This window comes from Typopeltis vanoorti, chromosome 21 (genome assembly GCF_054136105.1).
Source record: "Typopeltis vanoorti isolate ZY-2024b chromosome 21, IOZ_Tvanoo_1.0, whole genome shotgun sequence".
In the NCBI taxonomy this organism is placed as follows: Eukaryota; Metazoa; Arthropoda; class Arachnida; order Uropygi; family Thelyphonidae; genus Typopeltis; species Typopeltis vanoorti.
The window spans coordinates 67287748-67310006 of NC_143569.1; the positions used below are offsets into that span (position 1 = coordinate 67287748).

Below are 22259 nucleotides of genomic sequence, written 5' to 3' on the forward strand. Positions count from 1 at the left end.
AGCTTTCATATTTCCATCTTCTAAAGGACTCTAAACTTCATCAACCCACCTATATCTTGGTCAGGATATTTTTCCCATCATCTTAAATGGCTGAAACAGTTTTCTTCTAATTTTTCATACTACCTTACATTAGTTCTGCTTATATACATATGTAAATATTAACAAGCATGGTTCCTTGCTAATAATCTGACAATGAAGCCATCTATTCTCTTTGATTTTCACACCAGAAGCAAGCTCTCTCATGCTATTCAAAAAAAATCAAGTCACTTGTTCTGAGATGAGTATTGCTTACCTGGCATGGGAGTCCTTGCTGGTAAAGAGACGGATCATAAATTCTCCAACATTTCCTGGTTCAAAAGTTGTAGGAATAAAAACGTATCTACCAACTGTTAAATTGCATTTTAAAAATATTCCACGTGTGCGAATAAAATCTGAAGTAACTGCTTGTTCCCGAAGATCATGAAGCCTATACTTTCTATTATCTTCAACCTATAAAAATAAAAAAAATTAACTATGTAGTTTGAATTTATTTAGTTAAAATCTTCATAAAAAAAAGGAAATAAAATAAAATAAAATAAGCATCAATAATTATTATTCAAATATAACATTCAACTTTCACTATAGCTACTGAAAAATTCGAACCAAAGCCACATAAGTGCCAATCTATTTTAAAGGAACACTGCAACAGCAAATGATTCTTTTGATCTCTATGGGTTTGCTACAGCAAAAGATAACAGCAATTTCTTGTTGTGATTGTATGAATAATATTTTAAAACAGCATCTTATATGTAAAAAAAAAAGGTGAGTCAAATACTGAGAAAGCAAAGTGTGACTGCAATTCAGAAGCTACTTGAATGATATTTTTATTAATTTATTAATGATATTGTTGTTGTTGTTGATGAATCAGAATGAAATATATGGTGTAAATAATGATTAAAACAATAATCGTAGTCAAGTAGCAAATTTTAAACTGCAGTCCATATTCTACTTATACTAAACAGAAAATGAACTGCAGAAAATTTCTCAGTATTTGGCTCTCCTGTATTTTAATGTGTTAACGAAATATATATAATTTTATTATAGAGAATATATAAGCAATTCAAGGATTCGTGTATGTAGTTTTAAATTCTTAATTTATATTAATTTCAAAAATCACAAAGTATACATATATATATATATATATATATACCAAATTTTTAAAAATCCTAACTGATCACTGTTTTAACTATATTAAACATATTTAATATGGTAATGAACTATGGAAACATCTAAGAAAAATATGCAAATTTGCATTTCATTAACATTAAATGAGACTACCAAAAATAAAAAATAAAATGGGTAAAAACAGATATTTTTAATGATATTTATCTGTCTTAGTAAATATCTGGTCTAAACACGGAGGAAAATATGTAAACCAATAAAATTAGTGATATTTTAATCGCATACCATCATACAAAATTACAGTCTTATCATAATATTTTTATGACAAACATTGCTGCAATTATCAGACTATTTAATGCTAGCAGAGGTCTTGTGATTCCCCATCTCGGCTGTGAGTTGTTGAAAATACAGCTGATATGTTGTCAAGGCTGTATGAATTAGCTCCATCAGGTGTTGATTTGTAAGGACTGCACAATGCTTTGACTTCACCAACTTCATTACAGAGTACAAGTTACATTTTATTCTATAACTTGCTTCCAGAATTCAATTGTAGATGTCTAAAGGTGATTTAGACATCTGGATCTAAAGATGATTTATGCATCATCTTTAGACCCAGGTCCTCCTGTAATTCTATTAGTTCCATTTCCACAGCAGATGATAGGCCTTCAATTTGAATGGGTTGGTCATGATATTACACAAGGGTAATTATGGGTACAAAGGGACATTGAAATGCATGTATACAAATGCAAGAAGTATCAGGAATAAGGGTGAGGAGTTTTGGCATTGGTAAGCTAGACTTGGCCAAAAGTTATAGGCATCAGTGAGACCTGGTTGACCGAAAATGATATAGTTACAGAGACAGGGTATTGTATTTTCAGGGAGGATAGAAGGAACAGGACAGTAAGTGGGGTATTGCTGATGATAGCTGCAGAATTACAACCAACAAAAGAAATTAAAGAGGATTTTCGGCCTGAGAGAGATGGTTCATTTGAGGCTGTCTGGTGTGAGAAAGAGGCAAATAGGACAAAATACGTTGTTGGGTGCTGCTATAGACCAGGAAGATGCAGATGTCATGTACTGGCAGATTAGCACAATAAGTGTAGACTGAACAATTATTATGGGATACTTTAACTATGGGGGACATTGACTGGAGGGAGGAAAGGGGGCATGGCAAGATGGAAGTGGGATTTATACAGTTGCTAAGGGATAATTACATGAAACAATGTGTTATAGAGGGGACAAGGAGTTTGAGGATGTTGGATCTGATAGCAGCATCAGAAAATGTATCCATAAACAAGGTAGACACTCAGCCTCCAATCGGGGAGAATGACCATGCGGTCTTGTTCTGGGAAGTTGCCAAACGTGGAGTTCTCTGTCAAGAAATGGTTTATGTTTATCTATAAGGCTGGTGATTATGAGAGACTCAGGAGTCATCTTGGAATAGTGCCATGTCTGAGAAGCTATAAGGAAAGAATGCCAGTAGTGCATGGCAAGTGGTCAGAGATTACTTAAGAGTAGCAGTATCAGACTGCATACCCAGGGGCAGGAGGATAAACCAAGTTGGAATTAAGTAGATGAGTAGGGATATAAAGCAAGAGCTGCAAAAAAAGAAAACATTGTGGAGGAAATATAAAGAAAAAAGTGATTAGCATACTCATGAGCAATACAAAGTGAGAAGAAGAGAAATAAGGAAAGATTTAAGAGGGGATAATTCAGTGGTTTGCTGATGGTGCAAAACTGGAGAGAGCAATAATTGATAAAGGTGATGTAGATATCCTGCAGGATGATTTAAATAAATTGGCATTGTGGGAAAAGCATAATGATTGTCAATTTAACGTTGCTAAATGTAAGGTTATGTACTTATGGTTGAAAAGGTTACATATGATGTATTATATTGATGATATTGGATTGCAGGAAATTGGTGAGGCTAGGGACTTGGGGATAATGGTGGCCAAAGAGTTGATGTTCAGAGGGCATATTGCAAAAATTGGTAAAATAGCTTAAATAATTACTTTGATGTTGAAAAACACACTAACAAGTAAAGATAAGGAAGTTATTATCACTCTTTATAAGGCTATGATTCAGCTACATCTTGACTAATGTGCACAGATTTGGTCACCTGGATTTCTTGAGGACCACAAGATGGTTGAGAGGATTCAGAGACAAGTGACCAAGATGGTCACTTGGTGTGGAATACTTCCTATGAGGATAGGTTGCAGGTTTGTGGGTTACAAAGTTTAGTTGATAGGAGAAAAGATGGGATATAATAGAAATTTTTAAGATATTAAAAAAGGGGTTTTTATACAATTGATGCAAGTGAAATTTTTCAATATATGACAAAAAGTAAGAGAACTAGGGGTCATCAGTGGAAGAATGTGGTTAGTAGGGATGTGCAAACCAGATTTTTAGTGTAGAGAGTGAGTGGAATGGATTCAAGAGGTATGATAGGATTTGTGTGTCTGATAGTTGATTTAGGTATCCCGCAATGTCTCCGAACTCCATGGAGGTGCCGTAAAATAATAATAATAATAACTGTATTTTTACATTTCATGTTTCTGATGGCATCTTTTACCTCAAGGAATGACATGCACTCCCGACTGCATTCCCCTAGGATATTTCTCACAATAGTTCTATCACTGCTTATTCCATTTAATAATTTTTCAAAGTGACTCCTGACATCGGGAATATCTCTATTTTCAGTTTTTATATCACTCGTATCATCTCTAATTTCTGTTACAGTACTCTTTCCTCTATTCTGAGGTTTCTTCAACAGCTTCCAGAATATTTTGCCATCTTCATGATATTAGTCTTTATACTTTTATCAAATCAACCCATTACTTTGTTTAGCTACTTTTTCACATACTTTAGCTCTCTTATACATTTCTCTGCAATCTCTGAACATCTGCCTTCTGAATTATGCAGCATCTAATATGCTTTCTTTTTTTCTACATGCAGTAATATCTTAATAAGTATAAGGTATTGTTATGCACATATTATTTTCCAGATAAGCTATAATGATTTCTGACTATCTTTTTGCTACCGTTTATATTCTTTATATTATATTTTGTCTTTTTAGTCCCCCTTAATAAGTTTGGTTTTTTTATTGCTAAGCCATCTTTTAACATTTTGAATTTGTCTGTGACTGATATGCATCTATTTCTGGTCTTTCTCTAACTCTCAAAACAAAGTATGTGGCTTGTCAGTTACAACAATAAAATAATCTAGATAATCCAAAAACTCTAGAAACCAAACATGGAACTTTTTCAAGCCACTTCAGGCCTCCATTAAGAAGGATGATGGTCTCATTACATCAGGAGATGAAATTCATCTATCACCTAAAAACATTTACAAAACATCCATGCTCATGGTAGAATTCATACATATAATCTGTTGCTGGGGGGGGGGGGGGAAGACAGCTAATCACTTGACCAATCAAACTAGCAAAGATTTCTAACATTTTATCGATGAAACTCATAGTCAAAAAAAAAAAAAAAAAGTATTTTATTCTGTGAATAATATGAACATATTACTCCATCCCTAACTGAATCATATATGGATGACAAAGTTTTTAAAATCTGAACCTATATCAATATTATTAAAGAAAGCTATTGCTTCATGGTTTTCACATTGTACACTATGGTTTTAAGTAGCGCTGCTACTTTACACTGCAATGGATGATATACAGTCAACTTTCACTACAGCAAACTAGTAAATATCACAGGAAGAATATATTATAGTATATTATAGCAACAGTTTGCTATGGTGAATTTCCTTTAGAATAGCATTAGTCCTATAATGTTGGGTTGGGATTTTTTAGTGGTTGGTTATAGCAAATTTAGCGAATGAGCTTGTTATTATTATTAACACCAGATCTCCATGGACTCAAAAGACTCATCACGGGAGGTACACGCTCTTACATATAAAACTGTACTTTAACTTCATTCAATGTATCTGCATTCATCACAATGTCAGGCAACATATTCCACTCACCAGCCACTTTCCATGCAGAGAACTTTCTCCTTATGCCACTGCTCACACCATCCTTATACAGTTTCCAGGAATGTCCCTTTGTTCTACCCCTTTTCTATGAAACATTTCTTCCACATTAACTCTGGTAACAACCCTTTATCAATTTAAATGTCTTAACCATTAACCCCTCTCTTCCTCCTATTCACAAAACTTTGCAAACTGCATTCTCTCGATCTGTCTTCATATCCCACAAAAGACCATTTACCACCTTAGCCACTCACCTTCCTTCTACTCCCATGGGACTTCTTAACATATCTCGTGAAACAGATAGGCCAAGGGTGATGCTAACCCCTGGAACATGCCCTTAAGATACATGATGATGTCATCAAATCCGACTGCCTTACTGACATCCAGCTTACTTGATTTCTCATATGCTTCTTGCTCACATTTCATTAAGTCCTCATTCTCTACACTTGAGCTTCTGATTTTGTACTGAGGATGAAACACCCTGATAAACTACTCATCTAATACCTCAACTATGTCAGCTGCAGCAGTTACCAATCTCCCATTTTCATCCATTAACATTATTTTGCCATAATCATTCTTCTTTCTACTTGCCACATATCGAAAAAACTCCCAAGGGGTTTTCTTGGCCTGATTTGCTAATTTCTGCTTGTACTGCACTTTTGCTATCCTTATCAGCTGAGTCACTCTCCTGGCTCAGGAGAGTGACTCAGCTCTTTATACTCTTCTGATGACTGCCATTATTCATTTTGGATAGCCTCCACAGTGCCACCTTCTTCTTCTTCCAAATTTCATGCTTAATACCTCATTCATTCATTCGTTCATTCATTTTACACCTATTCTATTCATCCTTTTGGCCTTTGGAATACTTTCACAGATTTATGCTGTTAAGTATTTCTTTGTCAGCTCCTAAGTAGAAATTATTTCCTTTCTGCTCAACTCCTCATCCATGCTATAGCTCTAAACTGTCTCCTAAGTTTGTCAAAATCACCAGCCTTATAATTGCACATCCACATATGGCTTGCCACAACCAAGGTAATCACTTCATAATCACTCTCACCAACTGAAGGAAAGTGTGAAATCCCATCACAATTACATTCTTTGACGATATGGTCAGATCTAATGCTCTCGATCCTCACGTGCCCTGTTTTACATGCTGCCTGAGATAGTTATCTCTCAAGAACTCAAGAAATTAATTTTCCTTATTTTCAAATGCTATTTCTTCATTTCAATCTATGCTGTTATAATTAAAATCACCCATAACAATTATCCTTCCTTTGTTCATTAATCCAAGTTGTTCATACATTTCTTCATCACTACTCACCACATTCCCTGGCCTAAAGCAACATCCAACTAAATATGTCTTCCTGTCAACTTCAATGTTACACTACACTGCCTCATAACTTATGCCACTATTTCCCTCTTTCATGCCTACTTTATCTTGCTTATTGCTCTTTACACCTATGAGGTGTATGAGGCCACAAGTTCAGATTGCCATCCTCTTCAGTCCAGTGCTGCCTCTCTTGCTCTCCCCAGCTCGACCATTCTAGTTTGTTTCGTTCTTCAATTACCATCTGGTGCCATGTCATTTTAGGTCTTCCCCCATCAGGCACCCATATCAATGCTGTTCTTATGTGTTTCTGATGTTGCCATTCTCAATACATGGCCTATCCATGTCCATCTGTGTTTCTTTAACTCTATTGTGATGAGTTTGGTTTTTGTTTTGTTGTATATTTCAATATTTGAAATTTTATTTGGCCAGTAAATTTTGAGAATTCTGCAAAGACATTTTTTGTTTGGAAGGCATCAATTTTATTTTTTTCTTGTTTGGTTAATTTACAAGATTCACTTCCATAAAGTAATATAGATTTATCAGTTGAATTAAAAATTTACACCTTTAATTTAATTTTATATTTCCAAATTTTTTGTAAAGTTTTAAATGTATAGCAAGCTTTTTCAATTCTTATTGTAATGTCTTCATTGGTACCACTTTCTGTGTTGACAATTGCTCCGAGGTAATTAAAAGTGTTTGTCACCTCTCCTTGATTTCCAAAGACTGGGTCATTCTTTATTACTGTTGATTTTTAATATTTTAGTTTTCTTCTCATTGATGTATAAGCCTATTTGTTTAGCAATTTCCTCTAGCTTTGTTGTCTTAATGTTCAACATTCATGTCATCCAATCTAGATGACAGTACTACAATGTCATCAGCATAGTCCAAATCTTCTAATGTGGTGTCGATGTTGAATCTTATTCCATTTTCAGGTTTTTCAGGGTGTGCTGCATTATCCAATCTATAACAATGATGAAAAGTGTTCAAGACATGACACAGCCTTGCTTAACAACAGTTTTGATGTCAAAACTTTCGGAAGTTGTTCCATTTACTAGAATTTGTCCTTCATCTTCATCATACAAATATTTTATGATATTATTTTGTCAGCAAATCCATAAATTTTCAGGATTTTTCATAGACATTCTCTGTCTACGCTGTCGAATGCTTTAGCAAAATCAATAAAGTTAAGATATATAGTTGAATTTAATTCAACACTCTGTTCAATTATGTTTCTAAGAATAAAAATTTGATTCAATGTGCTTCTTCCATTTCTAAAACCTGCTTGTTCTATTCTCGGTATTTTCTCAGTGCTATCTTTTATTCTTTTTACTATGATTCTAGTGAAGATCTTTGTTCTTCACTAGAATACTGACAATAGGCTGATTCTTCTCCAGTTGGTGCAATCTGTAAGATCACCTTTTTTGGAATTTTGACTATTTGTAATTCTTTCCAGATACTCAGAACCTTCTTAGATGGCCATATGAGATTAAACAGTTTGTACAGTATAGTTTCATTTAATAGTTCTTCAAAGCACTCTTTCCATCTTTGTTGGATTTCTAGCTCTTGAGTTAATAATTGACTGTTTTCATCTTTAACTCCATATTCATTCTTATGGTAGGTACCTCCAAGTTGTTTTATAATTATTACTATTATTACGGGCAACTCCAGGGAGTCATTAGACTCATCGAGGGAGATCCCAAATCATTTTCATCACAACTATTCGACATTCATACAGTATCTATCATACCTCCCTTAAACTCATTCACTGTCACAGCATCCACCACAGACTCGGGGAGCGCATTCCACTCATTCACTACTCTAAAAGTAAAGAACCCAGCTCTAACACCTTTACTAACCACACTTTTGCCCAGTTTCCATGGATGTCCCCTAGTCCTCCCACAACCAGCCCTGTTCTCAAAAATATCTTCTGAATTAATTTTATAGAAAACCCTTCAGTAATTTGAATGTCTCAATCATATCTCCCCTCCTCTGCCTATCAACCAATTTTTGCAACCCACAAATCCTCAACCTGTTCTCATACGGTTCATTCCACAGACCTGCTATCATCTTGGTCACTCGCCTCTGGATCCTCTCCACCTCCTCCCCATCAAGAAGAAACCTAGGTGACCAAATCTGAGCACAGTAGTCGAGATGGGGTCTTATCAAGGCTTGATACAGAGGAACAATAACCTGCTTGCCAACGTATTCTTCAGCAACCAAGTGATTTGATGAGCTGATTTGGCCACTTTTGCAATGTGTCCCCTAAATTTTAATTCCTTATCCACCAACACTCCTAAATCTCGTGCCTCATCAATTTCCTGGAGCACGGTTCCACTAATGCAGTAAACTGCCTCCAATCTTTTCACCCCAAAATGCATAACCTTACATTTTGCCACATTAAATTGACATCCATTCTCCTTAGCCCAGACCTCCAATCTATCCAAATCATCCTGCAAAATTTTAACGTCATCTGCATTCACTATTGCCCTACCCAACTTCGCACCATCCGCAAACAAATGAACTGTTCCTCTCAGATCCTTTCCTATATCATTTATGAACAAATTAAACAGCAGTGGTCCAAGAACAGATCCTTGTGGCACACCACTAGTCACAGGCCGTCTTGTGGACTCTACTCCTGACTAAACCACTCTCTGATATCTCTCCATCAACCACCCTCCTATCCATCTCACCAACCCTATGTCCATTCCCAAATGCTGCAATTTACTGATTAGAATTCCATGTGGTATCCTGTCAAAGGCCTTGGCAAGGTCCAGTAGAATCACTGTAAACCCATTACCCTTATCCAGTTCAGCCATCACTGTGTTATAATACGTGAGCAAGTTACTGAGGCATGACCTACCCTTCACAAAACCATGCTGTCCCCGATACAGTATCCCATTTTCATCTATCCAATCTTGTATTTTCCTCTTGACTATTTTCTCTAAGACCTTGATAATGATTCCTGTTATGCTGATTGGCCGGTAATTTTCAACAGCAGCCTTGGAACCACCTTTGTGCAGTGGAACTATTTTCCCCCTCTTTCCACCCCCTTGGGACTGACCCAGTCCTGAGGCTTAAATTAAACAAAATGGTCAAGGGCACTGACAATTCTTTGGCCGCTTCACATACGACACGAGCTGGTATACCATCCAATCCCACAGATGTATTGAAATTGAGGTTCTGTAATAGACTAGTTACCTCTACTTCGTTCATCACAATTCCAGTATAAGCTGTTGGTTCTTCCATTTCTGCAAAGTCACCACCTGGATGATATACGCTTGCAAAGTGCTCGCTCAGTAATTCCACAACATCGACTGATTCGGTTACCTCCCTACCCTCAGCATTTTTTTTAAGATCATTCTACCATGAGCATTTTTCCTTTTACTTGCAACATATTGAAAAAACTGTTTGGGATTCTCTTTAGCCTGCATGGCCAATTTCCTTTCGTAATCTGCTTTTGCTTTTCTTACCACCCTTGTTACCATCCTGGCCTGAGCTTTATACTGTTCCTGCACCTGATGGTCACCCTTCTCAATTGTGTCAACTTCTCTGAGATTCCCACTATAATTTGCTCTGTGAGCATCTTCAGCCAACAGCTGACAGTAGTTTCTCTTGTCATTTCCAGCAGAGTGCTTCACCATCTTATGTACTTCTTGGTATTGCTTCTGATATTCTCTGCGTAATCAGCCTGGTTGGCTGAGTGGTTAGCTTATCCGTTCTCCAGCCAAAAGGCTGTGGATTCGAATCCCGCTGTGTGCATGGTTTATGATTGTCTGTGAAAATACTAGTTGTGATGGTTGGCGGTAGATGCCGTTGGTACAGATAAAGGTGGTTGGTGGAGACGGAGAGTTGTAGAGTAGGTACCCTCCCTCGATAAGTCTTTGGACTCCCTGGAGATGTTACATAATAATAATAATCTTTCTGACTTGGAATTATTTATTTTCTCTTTTATCTTCTTCCTTTCTTCAATTAGTTTTAATGTATTTCCTGTAATCCATTCTTTGTGTAACTTCCCACTTGCCAATCCTAAAATATCTTCTGCAGTTTTGTTAAAGACTTCTTTACACTTTTCCCAGTTGGCTTCAATCTTATTTTCCTCATCATTTTCATTTCATTCTTCCAAAACTGAAAATCTATTCTTCAGTTCATTGGTAAATCACCAAAGCTGACAAGGGGAAAGCAACAGTAGTTATGGACTCTGCAAATTACAGAAGAAAACTTTCTCTTTTACTTCGAGATCACTCCACATATCAAGAAATTGATTATGATCCAACCAACAGACAACTAAAGAAATTAAATTCTCTCCTAGATGAAGTCATCAGTTTAGATAGAGACACAAATGAAAGACTTAAAACTCATTTTGCAAGACCTCCTAGATTTTATGGTCTTCCTAAAATACATAAGATTGACTTTCCTCTTCGTCCAATAGTAGATTGTATTGATTCTCCTACTTACCATATAGCCAAATATCTAGCTAAATTATTGAAATCTCACGTAGGCAACTCTAGTTCCTTTCTTAAAACTCCTCAGATTTCTTAGAAAAATCGAAAAATATCTCATTGCAACCTACAGATCTTATGGTGAGCTTTGATATAGAATCTTTATATACAAATGTACCTCTCAAGGAGACTTTAAAATTACTGGCTGACATCTTTCCAGAACACATTATAAAACTATTCGATTTCGTAATACACTCTGGATATTTCTTATGTCAAAACAAATTTTACAGCCAAGTAGAAAGAATGGCCATGGGAAGTCCTCTCTCTCTCTCCTGCTTTAGCCAACTTTTATTTAGAACATCTAGAAAAAGTCCTCTTCTCATCTATTTTCCCTCAGCCATCCTTTCGGGTAAGATATATAGATGACATCTTTACTATATGGCCTCACAACAAAGGCTCCTTACCGTCTTTTTTAAACAGTATCAATTCCTTACATCATTGTATAAAGTTTACTATGGAAATGGAAAAAAAACAACCAGTTATCATTTTTAGACATTCTCCTCATCTGGTCACCTTCAAATACTCTTATAACTACAGTTTAGAAGAAACCAACGTTCACAGGTCGGTATATTCTTAAAGAATCAGCCCATCATCCTTGTCAAAAAACAGGAATCATAAAATGTCTAAGCAAGAAGAGCCAAAACTAATTATTCTACTTCTAATTTTCTACAGAAAGAACTTTCTACTATCCAACAACACATGAAACTCAATGGCTTTTCCGAAAAGAGTACACAACATCTTCTCGATTCTTATAATCCACCACTAAACAACAAAGATTCAATATGTTGAGTTCCAATTCCATACATCTCCAGGATTTCAGAACCTATCTCAAGAATTCTGAAGAAATATGAGTTAACAGCTACGTATTCACATATTAACAAATTATCTTCCCATTTTCCTTCTCCTAAATACAACTGCTCAACTATGTCTCTTCCTGGAGTTTATCAAATTCCATGTAACTGAGATCCCTCCTATTTTGGACAAACTGGATGCTCTCTTGAAAAAAGAATCCAAGAACATCAATCCTCCATTCATCACAACAAACCCGAAAAATCTGGATTGGCTCAGCACAGGATTGAAACTAACCACAACATCCTTTGGTCAAAAACTCACCTCTCACATAGATCCCGCTATAAATTTGAACGTTTATTCAAAGAAAGGGTAGAGGCATTACTCCATCGTCCTAACTTGAATCAGAATGACTGTATATCTGCATCAAAAATCTGGGAAAGTCTAATCAGGATAACTCATTAATTCATAATACTTTTATGTTATTTAATATTATTAATTAATATCTTTATTTCATATCTTTTATTAATATCTTTATTCAATCATGTCTTTGCTTAATAATATTCCCTTTAATACTTAGCGATATAACATCAAGCAGCTTGTTCTATTTTTAAATGATCTATTGTTAGTATTCCACCTTGTATTTTTTAAAACTGTTCTTGTAGTGCCACTGAAGATGGTCTGCAATTTTCAGACCGAATATTTGGCTAATTAAATATCTTTCTTGTGTTTACGTGCTTATATTATTCAATCTTTATGTCACAAGTATCCTTAAAATATCAAATTCCATTTCTATGCTGAACATACCCATACACATATTCACTACTACTTCCAACATCTACTCTTCCTGTGCCATGTCTTCCTCTGTCCACCCAGGCTCCCAGCCCCAACTTCCCTGTTCCTCTTCCATTCCCATTCTCTCTCCATCTCCACTACTGTTTGAATCACCAGGCACTTCCATTGCACTCTCCTGATGGTTCACTTCACTTCTGACGTCTTGCTTGCATCACACCCACACACACACACACACACACACACACACACACTGCACTTCTATCTGGCAACAGTTTTTTCAGTTCACTCACTCCAAAGCCATTCACAAATGTAATTCATTACTTCTGTACAATTCCATTCTTCCCTCAAATACATGCCACACATCTACAAACTGCACTCTCTTCTCCTCACAGAACTCTGCAAGCATACCATTCATGATTCTCACACTCTGTCTCAACTCATCACTGTCATACCTCAGCAACACACTGACAACATTTTATTATGCAAAACTTGTTAGTAATATGGTTCAATAAAAATGAATAAAGTAATGTAGTGAATAAAAGCAACATTCACTGCAAAGCATGATTCATTCACTAAGTTGACTCATGTTTCTATATAAAATGGAATAACATATTAAGCATATAAAAGTTTGAAAACTTTGAAAAAAAATATATAAATATATATATATATATATATATATATATATTTATGTTGGTATCCCAATGAAGCTGTACCAGCTTAAATGAGAAAGCAATGCATACTTATTTCAAATGAAAGCCTGTATTCTTACCTTTATAATATGGATACCTATAACATTGTTTTTTGCTCTTTCTCTGAATAATGTTTCTTGTTTCTGCAGTAAGTACACCATAACTGCATCATTATCTTCAGTGATGTCAAACATATACTATAAGTTTAAAAATAAATATATCAATATTCTTTTGAGTACAAAATCAAATGCATTCAACTGGATGTATTATATGTTAATGGTGATGAAAAGAATGAAATGAATTAAAAGTATGAAAATCAAATAATAAGCCAAAATGAAATAATAACAAAAATAATATCAAGCATTACTTTGATTCTGTTTTTAAAATACAGACAGTTTCCACTTGACAAGGTTTTTTTTTTTTCCAAGTAACAACAAAATCGAAAATATGAACATTAAATACAATAAACAGATGCTAAACATTTATAAATATAGCATTTCAAACCATAAGTGTAGCTGTACAATACAACACTATACTACTGTGCTTAGCTTATTGATAATTTTGAAGAGGTCATACAAAATGAAACAGAAGGGCTCATTAACACTACTAACCAATTGCAGCTTGAGGTTTTTCTACAAATGATGTCACTGATCTACATCAAGCACACAATGGAGAGATCAGAAATAAAGACCTGCTTGAAATGGTAAAATGTGAAGAAGCTGAGGAAGATTTAACAGCTGACACTCCTGTCATTCCTTCACTCTCAAGAGAATGGACAAAGCTTTTCAACACATAGAAAAGTAACTAAGATTTTTGAGACAAGATTCAAATTTCAAGTGCAGTAGTAAAGGGTATGTTTTCATATCTTTGAAAAATAAATCATTGTTTAAGCATAAAACTATTATTCTGTTGATCTTTATTTAACATTACTATGGTCAAATTTCATTACTGAGTACATAACCCCTGTTTTTAAAATTACATCAACAGGAAATAAATTCCTGCTTTACGGGCATGCTAAGTATGAATTAAATCATAAAGTCGGGAACTACCTTGTATACTATATTTAAATAAGTACTGTCATTTGGAACATGCCCTGTTTCAGAACAAAACATACTGATGTGTATGATGTCCTGATATACTCATAGATATACTGTTGATGGTACATAAAGAATTTATGAACTTCAAAAGAGGTATTATCATACGATATTACCAGCTAATTGAAATTTGAGGGGTATCACCTCAGCCAAGAAACATACAGGAAGCTACCTACAGGAACCAAAGGATGGTAGAGAAATCTCAGCTATCTCACTTGAAATGATTGACGAAAAGGTCGATGACTCTACAGGAGAGTTCAGATTAGTTGTAAAACGAATACTATCTATGTAAAGAGTTGCATAGTCTTTCTTTTAAATTGCATGGTCTGTTTTTAAAGAAGGGCAGCTGCACATAAGCCATCCATCAAACCATGGCAATCAACAGCACAGACCACACCATTGTAAAGAAAACATCGTGACTGGTCCATAGAAAACTAAGTCTGTGATAAGCAAGTATAGATATGTTTGGTATATAATTTTTATATCTTTATAAAAAATCCAATCTCTTTCAACATGACAATGAATTTGTTTCAATAATGAAATACTGTGAGTTTGCATAATAAAAAGAATTATAAAAATGAAGGAACACTTTGATAAAAAATTTTATTAATGTAGAATTTTTGCCTTAAGTATCAAGGATATCAGGATACATATAAGATCACAGAATGGCAATTAAACAATAACAGACAATTCTAAAAAGTGCCACTCGAATAGCTAATGTAAGATAACTAAAAAAGGTCAATAATTTCCTAACTTATTTTTTAAAAAATTAATAATTAATATAAATATATACATAGACAAAATAAAGTTAGGAAAGATTAGCAGATTAAAAAAGTACTAATTTCCACAAAGGGGATAGACGTAGATCAACAGATCTGTTTAAGTTAAGACAATGAAACATGGGAAACAAATACACCATTGTCTTAACTTAAACAAATCTGATGGTCTACAAGGGGGAGGGGGGTAAACTTGGACGGGAGCTGAAAAGTTGTGATAATCACCATGAAGGAATTGAGGTACGTGACAAAAGAAAAAGAACAAATTATTACAATCTGATGAAACATAGGGGTTAAGGGATTTTAAAATATATTCTTTCTTGTGATTATATCAGTTACTTAATTATCCTTTTTGTTCTAGGTAATTATCAGAACTTTTCATCCTCCATCTCCCTCCTCATAATATGTTTATCCCCTCCCCCTGTGGGAGACAGTACTTTTTTAAATCTGCTGATCTTTGCTAACTTTATTTTGTTCTATGTATATATTATATATATATATTTAAATAAGTTAGGAACTTATTGACTTTTTTTAGTTATCTTACATTTGCTACTCAGGTAACACTTTTTAGAATTGCCTGTTATTGTTTATTTGCCATTCTGATCTTGTATTGATGATGCACGTGATACTTAGGTGAAAATTCTATGTTAATAAAGTTCTTTTATACATACAAATTTATTGTTTTAATACTGACCATATTGTAATGCGTACAAACATCTTACATTCTTTGCCTACCGGTTTCGCTAGCAAGCTGTCTACCTTTTTCAAGGCATTGACGGAAAAGCATAAAAAATAGTAAATGCAAATTGAAAGGAACATAAAAACGTTCTGAACAATCTAGTAGCTAAGGTTACATGTTTGCGTGACAGAGACTGAACAGACTTATTGTTCTTATTCATTATCACACATGCGTGTTTGTTGGAAATGCGTAATGTGATTACTGGCTAGCTGTAGTTCAGATGGATTTAGAGAGAGGATCAGGTTTTTCCACGAACTGTTCAGAATAGTACCGCTGAGGTTTCCGCTGGTTATTAACACTATTGTGGCTTCCTTGAAAAAACGATGTCTGTAGTCGTCATCCAAATATGGCATGGAGCTGTTTTTTGCCACTCTATCGTGTGGGTGGTTAGATGCACAGAAATGATGTGCTAAGCCGGAAGAAATACTTCTGTTGTGGTTTACATCACCAACATGTTCTTTTTGTCTGATCTACAAACTCCGTGAAATTTGTCCAATGTAGGCAAGACAACAGGAACAAGGAATGTATAAATATCCTGGATATTTGTAGAATGGCACCTTATCTTTTGGGGATCCTAGAACCTGTCTGAAGCTAGTGGTTGGTTTGAAGACCACTTTGATGTTGTAGGCTCTTAGTATTCTGACTATTTAATAAGAAATTGACCTGATGAAAGGGATCACTACAGTAGAAATGTGCTGGGAGCTTGATTCTTCTTGTCTGGGTTGTCACCGTATAGATATTTTTTTGATGATGTTCGGAGAATATCCATTTTGTGATAATGTGTTGGCTATTAGTGAGCGTTCAGTCTGTGTATCCTCCTCTTTTGATATAAACTTTCGAGTTCTATTTTTCAACATGTGGATAATGCTCAGTTTGTGTGTCCTGTGGTTTGAAGTATAATGAAGATATCTTCCAGTGTCTGTAGGCTTTCTGTAAATAGATAATTTGACACTATTTGATTGTCTCTTTATCAAGATGTCTAAAGAATGCAGTTGGCTGTTGTTTTCCACTTCCAGAGTGAATTTTATCTTGTTATGCATTGAGATGATTTTATTCACAAACGATTTTAGGTTTTCTAAGCTGTCTTGCCATATAATGAAAATATCATCTACATATCTCCACCATATAGATGGTCTAGGGGAGATTGTGGAGAGAATTTCTTTTTCAAGTTTTTCCATGAAAAGGTCTGCACAAGATGGTGATAGCGGGCTTCTCATTGCTAAGCCTTCTAATTGTTGGTATATAGTGTTGTTAACCTTGAAAAAATTAGAAAAGCAGTGTCTAAACATCTGTGTGATGCGATGTCTGGAGGAAAGAGGTCTTGAATAATGTTTATTACCTCTTCTACTGGTACATTGGTGAAAAGGGAGTATAGATTGTATCCCTTTTCACCAATGTACCAGTAGAAGAGGTAATAAACAGCATTCATTCATTTTCGCCAGTCTAGATGTTGTATCCCTTTTCACCAATGTATCAGTAGAATATAAACATCATTCAAGACCTCTTTCTTCCAGACATCACACTAATGTTTAGACACTGCCTTCAGTCTAATTTCTTCAAGGTTAACAACACTATATACCAACAATTAGAAGGCCTAGCAATGGGAAGCCCGCTATCACCATCTTGTGCAGACCTTTTCATGGAAAAACTTGAAAAAGAAATTCTCTCCATAATCTCCCCTAGACCATCTATATGGAGGAGATATGTGGATGATATTTTCATTATATGGCAAGACAGCTTAGAAAACCTAAAATCGTTTGTGAATAAAATCAACTAAATACATAACAAGATAAAATTCACTCTGGAAGTAGAAAACAACAGCCAACTGCATTTTTTAGACAATCTTGATAAAGAGACAATCAAATAGTGTTAAATTATCTATTTACAGAAAGCCTACAGACACTGGAAGATATCTTCATTACACTTCAAACCATCACAGGACACACAAACTGAGCATTATCCACATGTTGAAAAATAGAACTCGAAAGTTTATATCAGAAGAGGAGGATACACAGACTGAACTCTCACTAATAGCCAAAACATTATCACAAAATGGATACTCTCCGAACATCATCAAAAAATATCTATAAGGTGACAACCCCAGAGAAGAAGAATCAAGCTCCCAGCACATTTCTACTGTAGTGATTCCTTTCATCAGGTCAATTTCTTATCAAATAGCCAGAATACTAAGAGTCTACAACATCAGAGTGGTCTTCAAACCAACCGCCAGCATCAGACAGGTTCTAGGATCCCAAAAGATAAGGTGCCATTCTACAAATATCCAGGATATTTGTACATTCCTTGTTCCTGTCGTCTTGCCTACATCGGACAAATTTCACAGAATTTAGAGAACAGACAAAAAGAACATGTTGGTGATATAAACCACAACAGAAGTATTTCTTCCGGCTTAGCACATCATTTCTGTGCGTCTAACCACCCACACGATAGAGTGGCAAAAAACAGCTCCATGTCATATTTGGATGACGACTACAGACATCGTTCATGACTTATTTTTCACGGTATTAATAACACCACAAACACTTTTAACAAAAATGTTTTATTAATGCTTATATTTCGCTGATTTTCGACTCAGCATCATCAGAGCACAACACACATGTAAATGCGACAGTGAGTGAGTGAAACAATATAATTGCAAAAGACAAAAGATCTAAAGTCCTATTTTGGCGCCCTCTAACGAAAAAAAAAAAAAAAAAAAAAAAAAAAAACAGCAGTTATCCAGGAGTTTTTCCTAGGATAACCGTCTCCCAAATTTTTGGCAATTAATGCAACCATATTTGTTAAGGTTGGGAGAATTCTTCAAAGCCATTGCTGACTAAAAAATAATCTTTCAGATAAATAACGACTCCTAAATAGCACATTCGTTTTCCTCCATCTAATCCTGTGTGAAGGAGTGTCCAAAGTGTGGTCTGCCAGTCCCGACTTGCCATAGTAATAGTAGCGAATGTATCTTTCATGTTCTTCCAGGCGGATGTTCACTGATCTTCCTGTTTGCCCTTAATAGGCCAAATCACAGTCACACGGAACTTCATACACTCCTGGGTGTGCTAAAGGGTGAAGTTTATCCTTAGGTGAGCGGATTAGAGTTGCCAGCTTGACATGAGGTTTGAAAGTGGTGTGAAGGCCATGTTTCAACAATACTTTGGCTATCTTTTCCGATGTACCTCTGATATAGGGAATAGAAATGGTCATGGTGTATTCTTGTGTATTAGGGGAGGGCAGAGTAATCGGCCTATGTAGTATTTTATCTATTTTGTAGGGATTGTAGCCGTTGGCTAAGAACGTATAGCGCAGGTATTGGAGTTCAGTGGTCAGAGCTGTATCGTTAGAACAAATGGCTCTGACTCTGTGTGTAAGTGTTTTTAAAATGCCGTACTGTTGGACTGGATGATGATGTGATTGTTTATGTAGGTATCTTCCTGTGTGTGTGTAGGCTTTCTGTAAATAGAAAAAGATAGTGCACCATCTGAAAGGCAGGTGACTAATGTGTCAAGAAATGGTAAACAGTTATTTGATTCTTTTTCTACTGTGAAGTGAATTTTGGGGTATTGGCTGTTTAGGTAGGTGACAAAAGCATCCAAAGTGTCTTGTCCATGGGGCCAGATGGCAAACACATCATCTACATAGCATAACCACACTTGTGGCTTGTATGTAGCTCTGGTAAGTACTTTGTTTTCAAAGTGTTCCATGTAAAAATTTGCTAACGGGGGAGAGAGGGGGGAACCCATAGCAGTACCATTAATCTGTTTGTAGAATTCCCCCCCCCCCATGTAAAATAACCTGCATTCATGGTAAATTGAAATAATTCAAAAATATCTGGGGGAAATTTAGACTTGATTAAATCAAGCGTGTCTACAAGTGGTACATTGGTAATTAATGAGGTGACATCGAAACTAACCATTATGTCTGAATCTTTTAGGATTAGATTTTTAACCAGTGTTTTGAAATGGATTGAATTTTTTACAAAAGTAGAGGAGTTGCCAGTAAGAGGGGCAAGCGACTTAGCTAAATGCTGGGCCAGTTTATATGTGGGACTCTCTATGCTATCAACTATGGGGCGTAGGGGAATATTAGTTTTGTGGATTTTTGGCAATCCATAAATACGGGGTGGTTTAACATGAATTGGTTTTATTTTCCTGATGATTTCTTTGGGCCATGATGTCACTTGATGGCATTTAGCTAAGTCGCTTGCCCCTCTTACTGGCAACTCCTCTACTTTTGTAAAAAATTCAATCCATTTCAAAACACTGGTTAAAAATCTAATCCTAAAAGATTCAGACATAATCTTAGGGGAATATTAGTTTTGTGGATTTTTGGCAATCCATAAATACGGGGTGGTTTAACATGAATTGGTTTTATTTTCCTGATGATTTCTTTGGGCCATGATGTCACTTGATGGCATTTAGATAAGTCGCTTGCCCCTCTTACTGGCAACTCCTCTACTTTTGTAAAAAATTCAATCCATTTCAAAACACTGGTTAAAAATCTAATCCTAAAAGATTCAGACATAATGGTTAGTTTCGATGTCACCTCCTTATTTACCAATGTACCACTTGTAGACACTCTTGATTTAATCAAGTCTAAATTTCCCCCAGATATTTTTGAATTATTTCAATTTACCATGAATGCAGGTTACTTTACATGGGGGGGGGGGAATTCTACAAACAGATTAATGGTACTGCTATGGGTTCCCCCCCTCTCTCCCCCGTTAGCAAATTTTTACATGGAACACTTTGAAAACAAAGTACTTACCACAGCTACATACAAGCCACAAGTGTGGTTACGCTATGTAGATAATGTGTTTGCCATCTGGCCCCATGGACAAGACACTTTGGATGCTTTTGTCACCTACCTAAACAGCCAACATCCCAAAATTCACTTCACAGTAGAAAAAGAATCAAATAACTGTTTACCATTTCTTGACACATTAGTCACCTGCCTTTCAGATGGTGCACTATCTTTTTCTATTTACAGAAAGCCTACACACACACAGGAAGATACCTACATAAACAATCACATCATCATCCAGTCCAACAGTACGGCATTTTAAAAACACTTACACACAGAGCCAGAGCCATTTGTTCTAACGATACAGCTCTGACCACTGAACTCCAATACCTGCGCTATACGTTCTTAGCCAACGGCTACAATCCCTACAAAATAGATAAAATACTACATAGGCCCATTACTCTGCCCTCCCCTACACAAGAATACAACATGACCATTTCTATTCCCTATATCAGAGGTACGTCGGAAAAGATAGCCAAAGTATTGTTGAAACATGGCCTTCACGCCACTTTCAAACCTCATGTCAAGCTGGCAACTCTAATCCGCTCGCCTAAGGATAAACTTCACCCTTTAGCACACCCAGGAGTGTATGAAGTTCCTGTGACTGTGATTTGGCCTATTATGGGCAAACAAGAAGATCACTGAACATCCGCCTGGAAGAACATGAAAGATACATTCGCTACTATTACTATGGCAAGTCGGGACTGGCAGACCATGCTTTCGACACTCCTTCACACAGGATTAGATGGAGGAAAATGAATGTGCTATTTAGGAGTCAATATAGATCTGAAAGATTATTTTTTGAGTCAACAATGGCTTTGAAGAATTCTCCCAACCTTAACAAATATGGTTGCATTAATTTGCCAAAAATTTGGGAGACGGTTATCCTAAGAAAAACTCCTGGATAACTGCTGGTTTTTTTTTTTTTTTTTTTTTCTCGTTAGACGGCGCCAAAAATGTCGCGTTTACATGTGTGTTGTGCTCTGATGATGCTGAGTCGAAAATCAGCGAAATATAAGCGTTAATAAAACATCTTTGTTGTTAAAAGTGTTTGTGGTGTTGTTAATACCATGAAAAATAAGTCATGAATAATCATCAACACCTAAGCTTATCTGTTAGACAGACATCGTTTATTCAAGGAAGCCATAATAGTGTTAATAACCAGCGGAAACCTCAACAGAAATTAGGGTACTATTCTAAACAGTTCGTGGAAAAACCTGATCCGCTCTCTAAATCCATCTGAACTACAGCTAGCCAGTAATCACATTACGTGTTTCCAACAAACACGCATGCATGATAATGAATAAGAACAATAAGTCCGTTCAGTCTCTGTCACGCGAACGTGTAACCCTAGCTACTAGATTGTTCACAACGTTTTTATGTTCCTTTCAATTTGCATTTACTATTTTTTATGCTTTTCCGTCAACGCCTTCAAAAAGCTAGACAGTTTGCTAGCAAAACTGGTAGGCAAAAATGTAAGATGTTTGTATGCATTACAATATGGTCAATATTAAAACAATAAATTTGTATGTTTAATCATCATCATCATCATCAAATTCCTGCCATGTATCCTCAAGGGGTGTAC

At 35.7% G+C, this 22259-nt stretch overlaps 1 protein-coding gene across 1 annotated transcript in view; it reads right to left on the bottom strand.

Annotated features, from left to right (window-relative positions):
- The window catches only part of LOC150094942 (calpain-5-like), a 151250-nt gene that overhangs the window by 38646 nt on the left and 90345 nt on the right, over positions 1-22259 (bottom strand). Inside the window, exons 9-10 of the mRNA XM_090411403.1 lie at positions 13340-13456; positions 293-489 (exon numbers count right to left, since the gene is read on the bottom strand). Coding sequence (XP_090267529.1) covers positions 293-489; positions 13340-13456 — 314 coding nt within the window. The remainder of the gene's footprint in view (positions 1-292; positions 490-13339; positions 13457-22259) is intronic.